The 14,743-nt window shown below is 40.0% G+C and overlaps 1 protein-coding gene across 6 annotated transcripts in view; it reads right to left on the reverse strand.

The window, feature by feature from the left end:
* The window catches only part of gbf1 (golgi brefeldin A resistant guanine nucleotide exchange factor 1), an 84,239-nt gene that overhangs the window by 1,327 nt on the left and 68,169 nt on the right, over positions 1–14,743 (reverse strand). For 4 of the 6 annotated variants that reach the window (XM_034607936.1, XM_034607939.1, XM_034607937.1 and 1 more), the window contains 17 exons: positions 14,313–14,406; positions 11,256–11,432; positions 11,002–11,066; positions 10,622–10,745; positions 10,356–10,427; positions 10,113–10,207; positions 9,849–10,002; positions 9,151–9,376; positions 8,524–8,681; positions 7,940–8,189; positions 5,022–5,239; positions 3,083–3,233; positions 2,344–2,474; positions 2,037–2,138; positions 1,304–1,417; positions 1,026–1,203; positions 730–912 (listed from right to left, as the gene is read on the reverse strand). In XM_034607936.1, coding sequence (XP_034463827.1) covers positions 730–912; positions 1,026–1,203; positions 1,304–1,417; positions 2,037–2,138; positions 2,344–2,474; positions 3,083–3,233; positions 5,022–5,239; positions 7,940–8,189; positions 8,524–8,681; positions 9,151–9,376; positions 9,849–10,002; positions 10,113–10,207; positions 10,356–10,427; positions 10,622–10,745; positions 11,002–11,066; positions 11,256–11,432; positions 14,313–14,406 — 2,492 coding nt within the window. The remainder of the gene's footprint in view (positions 1–729; positions 913–1,025; positions 1,204–1,303; positions 1,418–2,036; positions 2,139–2,343; positions 2,475–3,082; positions 3,234–5,021; positions 5,240–7,939; positions 8,190–8,523; positions 8,682–9,150; positions 9,377–9,848; positions 10,003–10,112; positions 10,208–10,355; positions 10,428–10,621; positions 10,746–11,001; positions 11,067–11,255; positions 11,433–14,312; positions 14,407–14,743) is intronic. The other 2 variants (XM_034607938.1, XM_034607941.1) reach the window with 1 other exon arrangement.

Below are 14,743 nucleotides of genomic sequence, written 5' to 3' on the forward strand. Positions count from 1 at the left end.
GTCTGTGAAATATATGAGGAGAGTGTGTGAAAAAAATTAGGTATTTAAATCCAAGTCATGATAATAAATGTAATGCCAAACATTTTATATTTTTCAAGTGTGAAGCTTTGTTTTGCTGCCTCCAAATATCTTTGGCTTTTAGATGAACAAAACAAAACATTTAATATCATCATCTTTAGAACTAAACAAATTGTGTTGTGTTCTGATGTTTTATTGACCAATCAATTAATTGCTTGGTTGTCAAAATGATCAGCAGATTAAACTGTGAGTTGAAGCCCTGGTGTGATGTGATCATTTGTCTCTTAAATCATTGTTTCAAACTCAGTATCTCCAGACTGATTTCTGTTGCTCTGTGCTTGTTTACAGATTGATCTAATCTCCCTGGTCCTCAATTAGAAGAAATGTGTTTAATTTAACTCTGCTAAAAACTTTACATCATCAGCCTGAGCAAATATCTCATAGGACTCGGGGTAATCTGGTCTAGTGAATCCACACAAAACTGTCTCTGCTCTTTCCTAAATCAGTCTCTGCCTCACAGACACACAGTGTCTTTTTAATTCTGAAAGTGAAACACAACATGTAGGGGGGCAACTACACAGAAATGAAACCCTGTCCAACGCCTGGCTCTGAACTGCAGGTATGATGATCATCAGGTTTCACCAGGCTCAGTGTCCTGAGGTCTTTGAGTGTCTCCACCATGACAGAGTGATGTCATGTCACTGATTTTACCGGTGGCACTGGTTGACTGAGGCTCCTTGGGTGATGCTGGCCTGCTGGGGGTCTGTGTCTCTGCAGGGGACACTGGGACTGGGGAGGGCGGCTGGGCAGGTGGTAGAGACATCTGAGGGGATGGAGGCTGACCTGCTGGAGGTGGAGGCTGCACTGGCTCTCCTGGAGGACTGGGTACTGGTTCTAAAAATGAAGATGATACTAGTTAATTCAACAAACTAAACACAAACATGTCACGTGTGTATGTAACAGATAAACTAGTCTTATCCAAACATGCTTGTGTGTCAGCTGCATACCTGGTATGACAGTCTGTTTGAAGAGCTCCTCCCTCAGGTTAGGCAGGAAGCAGATGATGCGTTCCCAGGTGATTTCCCACAGGTCGGAGTATCCTGTCCTGGAGTCAGCACTGTGAAAGATTCCTGCAGTGTCCATCACCAGCAGCATGTTCTTCAGAGACTCAGGAATGGCCTCCAGCTGCATGTGCAAAACGAAGAGAACATCAGCAAGCTCAGAGTAGCTCATTCAACACCGGGCTCAGGATAATTTAAAAAGTCCGTATTAACACTGTACTCACCAGTAAGTCACTGGAGCCTGCGTGCATGTACCTGTCCATGAAGTCCAGGATGGTGAGCCACAGGGCAGCAAAGGTAGGCAGGGACAGAAGAGGAGACAGGTGCTGGAGGAAAACCTGAGCAGATGGAACACAGCCAAACATCAGCCGCTGCCACAACAATGAGCTCAGTTCATGTGGGCAAATGTTTCTGGAACGTTCAGAGGCAACATATTCAACATCGTCCCTGATCAAAGCTGGAGCGTTTAAGGGAGATCACTCTTTTTTAAGTCTAGTTTTGCCATTATGCATATTGGCTATAATAATTGCTAAGATATGAAGATGAAGAAATGAAGGGACTTAAAGTGTTTTGTGGACCCACACACTTCACCCACCCCTCCATCGTCATAGTGGTGAGTAGATAATGAGTGAATTGTAATTTCTGGGTGCACTATCCCTTTAACTTAATACAGTTATTATAATAGGAATTAAAAATTCATTATCCAAACTGGCTATTGTTAATGTTCCAATTTGATTTTAAGAAGATAACTTCAGGCTCACTGACCTCCAGTACTTATAAAGCTCCTGACCTGAATCTGCAGGATATTACACTGCTCTGCTGTGATTGGCTTTTTTGGTTAACTGCATGAAAAAGCAGATGTACATTCCTAATAAAGTGCTCAGTGATATGTCGTGTATGTGATGTATGTGCTGGTTGTTGGTAGTGAATGCTGTGCGAGTGTGTGTTGCTTTAAACCTTTGACAGGAGAGTGCAACCTCTCATTCTGGTCTCCTCCATACCACCCACATCTGCCGGGCTTATGTTGTCAAGCAGCTTAGTCAACAAGGGGAATAGCACCTGCAAACACACACATGCATGTGCACACACATCAGCAATCTCCTAAAATATGTGAAAATCTACAGACTGTAAATGAGCACAGCTGTAACACTGTAAGTGGTGAAACTTAAACAGAACAGAAGCGAGTGCAGAAGATGAAATGATTTGGTTCATGTATAATATAAGAGGAGACAATGCAGACATGTAGCTTCTCCTCTTTTCTTACCTTATTGAAGCAGGACTCCCACTCAGTGGCATCGAGTGTCTGAAGATCGTGAACAAGCAGCGCCCTCTGGAGGTAGGTGAGGGCCTGCATACGAACCTGTCGCCTGGCATCGCAGCACAGCCAAGCGATACCTAGCAGCAAAACACATCAGCTGCAGTACAGACTCAAAGTGACCTAACGCTTGGTACTAAAACACATCAGACACTTTCATATGTTGTATTCTGCACCTTTCATGAATTGTTCATCAAAACAATTTTGTGGATTTTCAAGGATATTATTGTGCACATGTGGGCGGATATGTGAGTGTTGCAGGCAAGAACTAGATGAAACCTAAAATCGTTTTGATATTTATGTTAAGGAAGTAGTATCTGCCAATATATATGACTATCAACCATTGGTTAAAACAAAATAGCAATACTTTAAATCACAAGAAGAGTAGGACAGGTTGAACAGGTTCCCAGACAGCATACTTACACAAATGTGCGTTATTGTATTTTTATGATTTGAACTATTACTAAAAAAGATGAATCCCATATAAATGTATGAAAATACATTCCCAAAAAAAGCACTATGTCAATAACTGTATTCAGTCTCATTTCTATATGAGAAGTCTTATCATATCCTGCTAATGCACTTGTACTGTAGCATATAATGACCCTGCATTATTTAGTTGCTAATAATATAAGAATAATATAATGCTGTTTGCTACAGCAGCTGTTGCACTGCACCTCCTGCGTACCTTGCAGCAGCGGACACCAGCAGCTGGTCCACAGAGTCTGGGAGTCGGCCTCGATTTTCCTGCCCGCGGCCTGCAGGTGACGCTGTTCCTCGGCCCAGGAGCTGTAGATGCTGGCAGCCCGGGTGTGCAGCGTGTGCATCAGGTCTAAAAGCTGCATGGTCACAAACAACAACAACAATGTCAACAATAACGAGACTCAATGTCACATGTGGGGTGATGACACATTCAAGTGAGTACTGGATGAGTTGTCTCTAAAATATGTGATTAACTGGTAACATGGCACTTTGCTGTTTATTATAGACATTAAATTAAGTAGCTGATGAGCTGCAGACAAACAAACTTGTATTTTTATTCATGTCATAGTGTATTATATGATGTATTACTATAAAACAGCCCTCTTTCAGAAGTTGATCACGTCGTGAAAACAGGACTTATGTTAGTTTACCATGAAGTGCAGCTAACAGGAAGATTTTAAAGATTGTATTGAGGACATGCTTCACTTTCACCAGAGGAAAACATACAGAGTATGTTTAATGTATCTCAACAGAAAGACTTCCCCTCAACCAAATAAAATATTGTACAGTTTAAAAAGTAGTGAAGCTCTGACTGTGTATTTGTAGGAAAAAAAGGAATTGACAGCACTGTCATGTTCCCCTGGATCACAAATGAAAGGATAACGCTGGTGTAATATTGCTTTTTGCTGATGCCATCAAAGAAACATAGATAGTAGCATGTAGATCTCATGCCAGTTTTTTTTCCCATTAAATTCAAAGCTGTGTTACTGTGTTTGGAACTCATTGACAAAAAAGGCCAAATGTAATAATAAGAGGTAGAACTGTATTGAAGACTAATTGTTACAAATTTAAGGAACCGTATAACATTTAGGGAGATAGGCTTAACACAATCCTAAAGTCCACAAACATTATCTAATCTTTTTTGTTTAATTTGTACTTAAACTGTAACGCAAACAAGTTGCGGTTATAGGAAGATGTATATGATTCATCTTCACACAAAACTGTGTTGAGTCTCATCCTGGGCTGAATCCAGAGACTCGACTCAGTTTCCTGGACGTACAGATTAACAGTTCTAGACATAGCTGGAGAGCACAGGTTTAAATATACAGTCGATCCTTATGTGGCTGGAAATAATAGATTTTTCAAGTTTGCTACAAATTACAATTATAGTTTTCTTTTTTAACTGTCAGATATTAGAACTGTCTAGACTTCACAGCTGTACATACAGTATGCTCTAGCGTTCACTAGATACTTACCAAAAGTTATCAATAAACTATAAATAAATCAGTATATAATATATATAAAATTATGTATGATATATATATAAAAAGATAGCAATAAAACTATTTAAATTGTCAGATATAACGTTTTCTATTGTTAATTTTACGTTCATAAAACTTTTTCTAAGCTGTGAATTCATGGTGTGAAAGGGTCTGAATACTTTCTGAAGCCTCTGTACATTACTGGTGATAATTGTAATGGTGACAATTTTTTTAAACAGTTGGAAATTCTGTATTATGACAAAAGCAACAGCATGACAATACACTGGTTTTATCCTTTAATGTAGAATTCCCACAGAAAGTCAACATCACAGCAGAAACAAAGGACAAATCGGATACCGTTAGGAAAGGTGTAATATTATAAATACAAATTTTAAGTAAGGTTTTAATGTGCAACATTTTTGTTATAATATCATATAAAGTTACACCATTCCTAAATGTACCCTTAGGTGCCAAAGCCATGGATTCCCAAACACATCTTGACGTACCTGACGTCACCTCAGCATGAAGCAGTGTTTACCCAGCCTCTGAAAAGTCTTGAGTTCTACCCACACAAAACATTTGTGAGTAAAACAAAGATGTGTTTGGGATTCTTGGCCTCAAATCAACACAAGGTAGAAGGGTGAAGAGGGCTGTTGTACTTACGTCCTGACTAACCTGTAATGACACCGTGTGGTAACTGGCTGGGACCCCCTCGTCCTCCTCCTCATCGCTGTGGGAACGGGATGGACGCTGGCTGGATGCTCGGCTGCCACCGCGCCTTGTGCCGCCTGCACCCTCCTTTTCCCTCCCGCCTGCCTTCTTCATCAGCCGGGACCTGGAGCCGTACTTGTGGCTCTTCTTTTTGTCGTGATTGCGGTAACCTGAGGGAGAAAATTGTTGAAGAATTATTGATCTTATAAGAAGTAGAAGTTTCTTTTATGCATGAGAGGCATTGAGAGACCTTTTAAATGTAGTAAGTCAACTGGTAAATTTTTCCAATTCTTCCCAAAATGTTAAATTCTGTTGAGGTCCCTTGACTGAAGAGGGAATTGACCGTTGACAGTGTGACTTCAAACCAACCTGTTTTAATGCACATTTAGGATATTTTTTATAGGAAGTTGTAGTTGTTAACTTTAAACGTTGAAATGGATTCTTCTGCTGAACAGTACGTACTACTCCTTGAATAGCTGGTAGATGACAAACACCCCAGCACCATGTATGACTGTAGGTTTTGTTCTCTCTCCTTTCTGCCTTTTACAAGAAATTTCTGAATGTGTGCTAAATATTAAGCTCCATGCTGCTTGCTAACTAATGCATAACCTAATTTTCTTGTTGAAAAAGTGGTAGCCAGAATTTTCTTGTAAAGTCAAAAAACAAAACAAAATTAACAGTTAAGCATTTGAACACTTCTCTTTATCTATCGTCTTACTGATCATCTGAAAAACGTTTTTAGAAACTATGAAGAGCAGAGTTGGTAGATTTATTTAACCATACATCAATTCAAATGTCTCATTACAGCTTCACAAGCAGCAGCATTGAGACTTGTGTTTCACTTGTTCATTTCTTCACCAGAGCAGCTACATGTCCTGTTTGTTCACTGTGGTTCTGAATGTGTGTTGATGCTCACTGGTACAAAGTCGGGTGTTTGATGATACAATGTTTGATAGCTGGAAGAATAACAAGGGTTAACTAAATAGTAAAAAACTAACTTCAACTGAAACCAAACACAACAGCAGCCTTACATGGGTTTGTTGTGTTTTGTATGTGGTTTACAACTGTTCTCTCTCACAGAGGGAAGTAGTATGAGGTTGTTCTAACATAACAAAACCTCTCAAGGAGGCAGTTGAAGTATACAGCTGGGTAAACATAGTGTAAAGTAACTTTGGTATATGAACTTCTGTTTCATCACAACTTCCAGTGTTGTGTAAACGATATTTAATACTTTTATTTGTCTACATTTATTAAAACCTTGACCTTGACCAAATTGGGAGCAGATCAGAAGTCCATACAGCCACAGAAACATTGGCAATGATAAACAATGTTGAGGTTTGTTTGGTTTGTTTGAACAGCAGTGCAGTACAGTAGAACGGTATTAGTTCACCTTGGAGTCATTGTACTATTGTCTGTGGTTTTGGTGTGTTTCAGTGTGATTTGAGGGGAGAAAAAAAACTGAGCAGAGGCCCATAGTTAAACTGAGCAGCTCTGGGATGTTCATGAGCACCAGTGAGGAAGTGATGCAGAGCAGAACTACTTAGCAAGATACTGCTAATCACAGGTGTAGCTACTGAAGCATTATCGACACATCCTATGATCGACTTACCAACGGATTTACTGTTTGATATCATTTTACATTAACACGACTAAATTATTACATAATATGTGGCTGACCCAAGTAGAAATCAGAGCAGATATTCTACTGGCAGAAGCACTAAAAAAGACTAACCCCTAACCCCAATGACAAGCATCAAACAGCACTACAACTGATTCTTACTGCCCACCCCTGTGTTAAGTGGTACAGTCCATTATTGTGCCCAAAAAACACCAAAGATATCCTGATCCTCTAAACAACCATGAAGCCATTTCCAAAAGCTCTCTGTTTATCTTGAATCCTTCTTTAACAAAAAGGGAGGAAGGTCAGGGCACACAAGCTCAATAGACTAATAACAGGTTTTACACTTTCTGTTCCTCTCACACAGGTTAGAGCCATGAATCAGCCCACTGCTTTGATCGAACCATCACTGATGCTTTTGTTAGTCAGTGTAAAGCTCTGTTGACAGCATGGATCCAATGGCCTGAGGCACCAGGAGAAAATGAATAGGGCTTCAGCTGCCACTGCCATTTATCAGCCTTAATCACCATGTTACTGTAGATCACAAACAGCACAAGGAGGGATGAATGGAAAAAGGGCATGAAGACGTGTGATGGGCAGATGACAAGGAAGATAAAGGGCAGATAGAGGAAGAGGGGAAAGAATGTAGGGAAGGACAGGGGTGGAAACATGGAGGACACAACAAAGAGCAGACTGAAGGTGGCAACAGAGTTACTCCTGAAAGAGGAACAATCAAACTACCCGTTAGTTTGGAGTTCGCAACTTAAATAGAAATTAAATCTAGTTTAAATCTAAAGTTGCTGCAACTTTATATTCACAAACCTTTCTTTCTTAAAATGTCATCTGGTCAGGAATAAGTAAGAAAAAACATGGCAAAGATCAAAAATAATTAAAGTTTGAGTGTGGTAGATGAATTATTTGTCAAATAAGGCAAATTACCCAGATGATGTCATGAGTTATCTCTAATGACATGTCTTAATTAATAAGTGTGGACATGTGGACTCTGCCTCTCATAAATCTACAGACTTTATAAAAGTGCTATATCACAGGAGGATTCCATTAATGAGGTGAGCAGAAATGAGCATTTAATAGTGAACCAATCAAAACTCTAAATCACAGTAAATGTAGAGTTGCCACACTAGAGTTTGCAGCTTATCTTACTACAAAACTATTTGTAATAATATCCTCTTTTTGGTTTATATATTTTCACATCATATGTATCAGTTAGTACTTAGTAAATGAAGTGTCTCACCTCCATTGAGGCTGGCCTCCACAAACACTCGTATAGCTCTGACACACAGCTCAAAATTATCCGGGGTGACGTGGGCAGCATCGCGGACGATGAAGGACAGCGTTTCCACACATTTGATGAGGGACTTTGTGTCGTGCTGGCCCAGGTCTTGACCCAGCGTCAGGCTGTACTGGTTGACCAGTGGGTGATTTAGCTGGGCTTTGGTGCTCAAAGGAGGGGTCTTACTTAAGTCCAGGTCATCTTTCCCAACCTGGTAAAAAATACAAATCACAGAAATACAAATATGCATCATAAACATTAGTCCAATATTTTGAATTGTATTGTATACAATACATAGACATATGAGATCTTTATCTATTTAGAATAAATATATTAACCTATTACAGCCTCAAGTCATCTGAATACTTTGACTTTGACTCTAACACAAATAAACCCAATATAATGTATTTTTTAAACGTTAGAAGACTAAATTGACTTCTACATGACACTGTACTCATGTGACTGAAGTGTAATTGACCTCTGTGCTCTGGTATTCTGTATGTATGAGTACAAGTGTACACATGTACATGTGTGTATATACTGACCACGAGCCATCCGCTGCTGGCTACATCCACATCAGTGGTGGAGCGAGAGATCCTGGTCTTGCTGTGCTCAGTATAAATCTCAGAGTCAGACGTGTAGCCCCGGTCTAAACTCACTTCACTGGGATGATGAGAGGTCAGTTCGCTATCTGACTGGGCTCCTGTGGACATACAGCAATCAAAAAGATTTCTTCAGTCGTTTAAATAGTTTTTCTTCCTTGTTTAACATGCTTGACTATATTGTATAAGGCCCGTAATGTGGGACTGTTTACTTTGAACTGGATTTAAAAAACATTTGTTTGGCTAAAATGCAATTTGTTATTTGAATATTTTCAAGTTTCTTGAATAATCAACAGCTTTTTTATCTCCCATTTTTTTTACAATCTTTATTAGGAACATTATCTATAACTTTCTTCTTATAGCAATATTCTCCTTTTATATATATATATATATATATATATATTAAGTATTTTTTGTATCCATTAAAACATAGACGAGGTGATATTTTGCTTTAAAGTGAATGAAGGGAGTACAAGAACAAAAAAGAGGCGACCTCTGAATTGGGATGCACCTAATGTGCTCATCTCCTGGACCTCAGACACAAAGTCCATGCTGAGAGAAATGTTTCACCTGTGTCGTTGTCAGTTGTGGTGGAGGAGAGCTGGAAGGAAGCCGGAGGTTTCACTCCAGCTCCGATGCACTCCAGCAGGGAGAAGAGCGTGTACCAGTCGTCTGTGCAGTGGATGTTGGCTGCGTTGGTCTTCAGCAGCTCATGAAGGCCGTACGCCACCTCCCTGCTGACCCGGGACAACACATGAGGTTTCATCATAAGCAGGAGACGCAGGGAGTGGAGAACCTGTGGGTGTACAAGGAAAGAGACGATCAGGCTGGAATATAAGGAAGAGGATCTCACAGTAATTTGAATGGATCTTTACTTACGGATTATTAACAAAATAATGGACTCAAAAACTGGTTTATTGACACAGTATACCACTTCAGTTTAATTTGACCTTTTGCAAAGTTAATATCAAAATACTGATTTGTTGAGTTTTAAGATGCTTGTGAAACTATTCTTTGAGTACTTGTTTGACTTCAAATGTTTTAATTTTGTGGTTTGTTTCTAAGAGGCAAATAATCTGGTTTCAACATCAGCTGGGTTGAAAAACTCTTGAAATGAAATAATGAAATAGTTACACAATACCTGTGTACAGGTGGCCTGTTAATATATATATATATTATTGTACTTTACTTCTACCTCACCTTAGATGATCATCTCAGCCATCAACTCTGCTGTAGTGATTGTGTCCAGGTACGTGTGTATGGTGTACCTGAGAGCTAATGTCCTCTCGTCGGAGCAGGCGGATCGCTAGTCGCAGGAGTCCCACCACGGCCCTCTCCACTAGGAAGCAGCTCTCGTTGGCGTGGACGCAGAGGTGGCAGAGGTGGTCACGCACTGTCTGCCACACACAGGACACCCGGTCCCTACACACACACAAACAGAAAGAGATGGTCATTGTGTCAAAAATGACTAAGACAAAAACAAATGACCATGCTGTGACGGTGCAGCATTACTGTAATATTCTCCTTCCTACCGATTCTCCAAAACAATACGCAGCAACATCTCCAGGCAGAAGGCAGCATCCTCTTCATCGTAGGTCTCTTCATCTGGGGTGACTGATATCAGAGCCTGACGAGGAGAATCTAGTTTATCTATTCAGTTAACACCACTGTCATCCACACAAGGCAAAAAAGCACTTCCAGCAAATACCTTTTCCAGGCAGTTATGAGAAAAACTATATGGTAATAAGAAATGTTAGTTAGAAAAAAAAAAGTACCTTCATTAGCTCCTGCAGTGACTCCAACTGTAGGAATTTACTCTCTGTGATCAGCTTTTCTGGGTCACATTGCTGCAAAGAGAGAAACAGAAAACATTTTATCAAGAGAAAACTACATGAATGGTAGACGGCAAAAAAGGTCAAGCATATAGTACTGTCAAACGATCATTAATTAATGAAATATACCAAAAAATAAAATATGAAATTCATTGAAAAATTGTAATACATACAGACAATGTTGACGCACTATGCTTAATGTTCAGTACCTTTATGCAGAGGATGGCGGCTTGCTTGGCTTCCTGGTTTTCTGTGGAAGGGCCTCTGAGGCCTGACTGCTCGGCTCCACTCAGCGTCAGCCAGTTCACAAAGCTCAACACTGCAGACTCACCACTGATAAGTAACAGAGGAGGAAAATTATTTATCAAACATTTGTCATTATATTATATTACATTTTTAAATTTAATACTCCTTTTTTAAGGCTCTGCTGGTCATGATTGTTCACTAAAATACATTTCTCCTTTAAAAAAAATGGTTTCTACTTGATGAAAACATCAGAAAAAAACCTTGCTGGAGTGTGGAGCTGAACACACAACTGTAGCCATTTCTGTAAAAAATAGACTGTGAATGGGATGGGATTTATGATTACCGATTTGATGGCGTTTCCTCTCTCTGAAGTGAAATTTTCCCGTTTGGCTCCAGGAAATCCTCCACCTGAAGCAACAAGAACAGTGTCTGAGACCTAACCAGTAGGTGGCAGCAGAATATCTAGAATGCAGTCTCTTTCTCTCTATCACACAGAGGCAATAACACATAGATTGTGTCTGCAGTGTTACCATGAAGCAGCCACAATCACTGAGAGAACTGAAAAGAGTGTTGAGAGTTTAAAGATGGAGTCCTGACCTCGACCATGGCTTTGGGCAGCAGCTCGGCTCTGAACAGCTGCAGCATGGAGTCCATGATGTTCTTCCAACCCTCCCTCAGGATGTTGCCGTGCCGATGGGCGAGGTCAAACACGGTCTTGGCTGCTGTCTGCGCCTTACTGTTGCTGCCAAACACTGTCGGGAGGTTTTCCACAGACTGCAGGAGGAGAGGGCACATCAACATGCATTCTTACAGTTAGTGTATTTATACGTCTCAAGGCCGAGCAGTGTCCAACTATGTCATTGATGAAGTATCTTTTCTTTGTATTTTCCGAAATCACCTTGCCTGTTAAGCTTGGCAAAATTAAAGGTTCCAAACAATGTACTGTATAGGTTTCTGGTATAGGTGTGTAGGTATATTAAAGACCATCTAATACCAAACAGGATCAAATCGATCATCTTTTTCTTGGTCATAACAGCTGAGGACAGATGGAAAACTTAATTTATTGACATTTGTATCATTATTTTTTCCATATGTCTCAGCTGCATATAAATAACTCCTAGTAATATATTTTAATCATAATTAATCAATTAATGGGACCTGGATTGAGCAGTAACATTACTTGAAAAGAAAAGACAACAGGGAACAAAAATGTTGATTTAATAAAGTGACTGGACAGAGTACGAGATTCATTGGGATTTTTTTTTTTGGTAGGGGGTGGGGATTCTGGATCCTTTGCACCTGTCACCAAGACTTAATGGTGTTAAAAGAACTTTTCTGAAATCCTGAACTTTAATACCTTTGAATACATTTCATGAGGGATCTAATTCCAATACCTCTCAAGATCTACACATATTGATACACTGATCTTGCACTTTGAACTGCAAGAATTTATTGACAATCTGAATGCCCACTTATAATAACTCACTTGGCCTCCACATGGAACATTCAGTTATCTGATACCCTGGTATGAGCAGTGACTTGTTTTACATAACTTGGTTTTTCGTTTGATGATATATACATTGGTGTGCATTGATGAGAATGTGTTGCATGTTACCACAGCATACCGTGTTGTGATAATTGTTTGAGCTCCACTAATCTCCAGTAAGAGTAAGGAATCACATTTCTTATTATATTTTGCTTCTTAAAGGATCATCTAAATAAACTCTTGAATAATCCAAATAAATCTAAAGACAACATATCCACCATATCAGAGGGGGGTGTCATCATTACTAGATTACTAGGACCTCAAATTAAAATGAAATATTTAAATATTCTAACATTAGGCAGTGAGCTACAGTGCATCTGGAAAGTATTCACAGCGCTTCACTTTTTCCACATTTTGTTATGTCACAGCTTTACTCCAAAATGGATTAAATTCATTTTTCCTCAAAATTATACAATACCCCATAATGACAAAGTGAAAAAAGTTTGTTTAAAATTTTTGCAAATTCATTAAAAATAAAAAATGAAAATATAACATGTACATAAGTATTCACAGCCTTTGCTCAATACTTTGTTGAAGCACCTTTGGCAGCAATTACAGCCTCAAGTCTTTTTGAGTATGATGCTACAAGTTTGGCACACCTATTTTTGGGCAGTTTCTCCCATTCTTCTTTGCAGGACCTCTCAAGCTCCATCAGGTTGGATGGGGAGCGTCGGTGCACAGCCATTTTCAGATCTCTCCAGAGATGTTCAATGGGGTTCAAGTCTGGGCTCTGGCTGGGCCACTCAAGGACATTCACAGAGTTGTCCCGAAGCCACTCCTTTGTTATCTTGGCTGTGTGCTTAGGGTCGTTGTCCTGTTGGAAGATGAACCTTCGCCCCAGTCTGACGTCCAGAGCGCTCTGGAGCAGGTTTTCATCAAGGATGTCTCTGTACATTGCTGCATTCATCTTTCCCTTGATCCTGACTAGTCTCCCAGTTCCTGCCGCTGAAAAACATCCCCACGGCATTATGCTGCCACCACCATGCTTCACTGTAGGGATGGTATTGGCCAGGCGATGAGCGGTGCCTGGTTTCCTCCGGACATAACGCTTGGCATTCAGGCCAAAGAGTTCAATCTTTGTTTCATCAGACCAGAGAATTTTGTTTCTCATGGTCTGAGAGTCCTTCAGGTGCCTTTTGGCAAACTCCAGGTGGGCTGTCATGAGCCTTTTACTGAGGAGTGGCTTCTGTCTGGCCACTCTACCATACAGGCCTGATTGGTGGAGTGCTGCAGAGATGGTTGTCCTTCTGGAAGGTTCTCCTCTCTTCACAGTGCAACGCTGGAGCTCTGTCAGAGTGACCATCGGGTTCTTGGTCACCTCCCTGACTAAGGCCCTTCTCCCCCGATCGCTCAGTTTGGCCGGGTGGCCAGCTCTAGGAAGAGTCCTGTGGTTCCAAACTTCTTCCATTGACGGATGATGGAGGCCACTGTGCTCATTGGGACCTTCAATGCTGCAGACATTTTTCTGTCCCCTTCCCCAGATCTGTGCCTCGATACGATCCTGTCTCAGAGGTCTACAGACAATTCCTTGGACCTCATGGCTTGGTTTGTGCTCTGACATGCACTGTCAACTGTGGGACCTTATATAGACGGTGTGTGCCTTTCCAAATTATGTCCATTCAACTGAATTTACCACAGGTGGACTCCAATCAAGTTGTAGAAACATCTCAAGGATGATCAGTGGATACAGGATGCACCTGAGCTCAATCTTGAGTGTCATGGCAAAGGCTGTGAATACTTATGTACAGGTGATTTTTTTCGTTTTTTATTTTTAATAAATTTGCAAAAATTTCACGTTATCATTATGGGGTATTGTGTGTAGAATTTTGAGGAAAAGAATGAATTGAATCCATTTTGGAATAAGGCTGTAACATAACAAAATGTGGAAAAAGTGAAGTGCTGTGAATACTTTCCGGATGCACTGTATGTTTTCTAACTTGTCCATTAGTAGTTAGGGGCAGGATCCTGTTTTTTACTTAAAATGATAACTTAATTTCACTGTAACATGTTCAGGTGTGGAAAACATCAACTAACCAACTTTAACTGCAAATTAAAAACAAACTGAACCACATTAGCACATTAGGCTGCTGCAGTTTTTATGAACGCACCTCATTGCTCAGAGTGGTGAACTTGCACAGGGAGATGATCAAATTGTCAAAAACATCACTGAAGCCATAGTGAGCAGCGATCATTGCACATTTCCTGCAAGAAAAAAGATACACATAAATATTCATTTCAAAACACATAAACACCTCACATGATGCATTCCTAAAGATTTCAGGTATTATGGTCTGGTCTACTGTTGAATATTAATAGGTAGACATTATTACAGTTCACCAACTATTAAGCAAATTAGGGGAAGGGATTTTAATTATTTAAATTAAAGGGATAGTTCTCCAAGAAATAAAAATCCACTCATTATCCACTCAGCACTATGCTGATGGAGGGGTGGGTGAAGTGTTTGAGTCCACAAAACACTTTCAGAGGTTCAGTGGTAAACATTGTTGCAGCCAAATCCAATAAAATTGAATAAATTAGT

The sequence above is a fragment of the Hippoglossus hippoglossus genome, chromosome 15 (assembly GCF_009819705.1).
Source record: "Hippoglossus hippoglossus isolate fHipHip1 chromosome 15, fHipHip1.pri, whole genome shotgun sequence".
Lineage (NCBI taxonomy): Eukaryota > Metazoa > Chordata > Actinopteri > Pleuronectiformes > Pleuronectidae > Hippoglossus > Hippoglossus hippoglossus.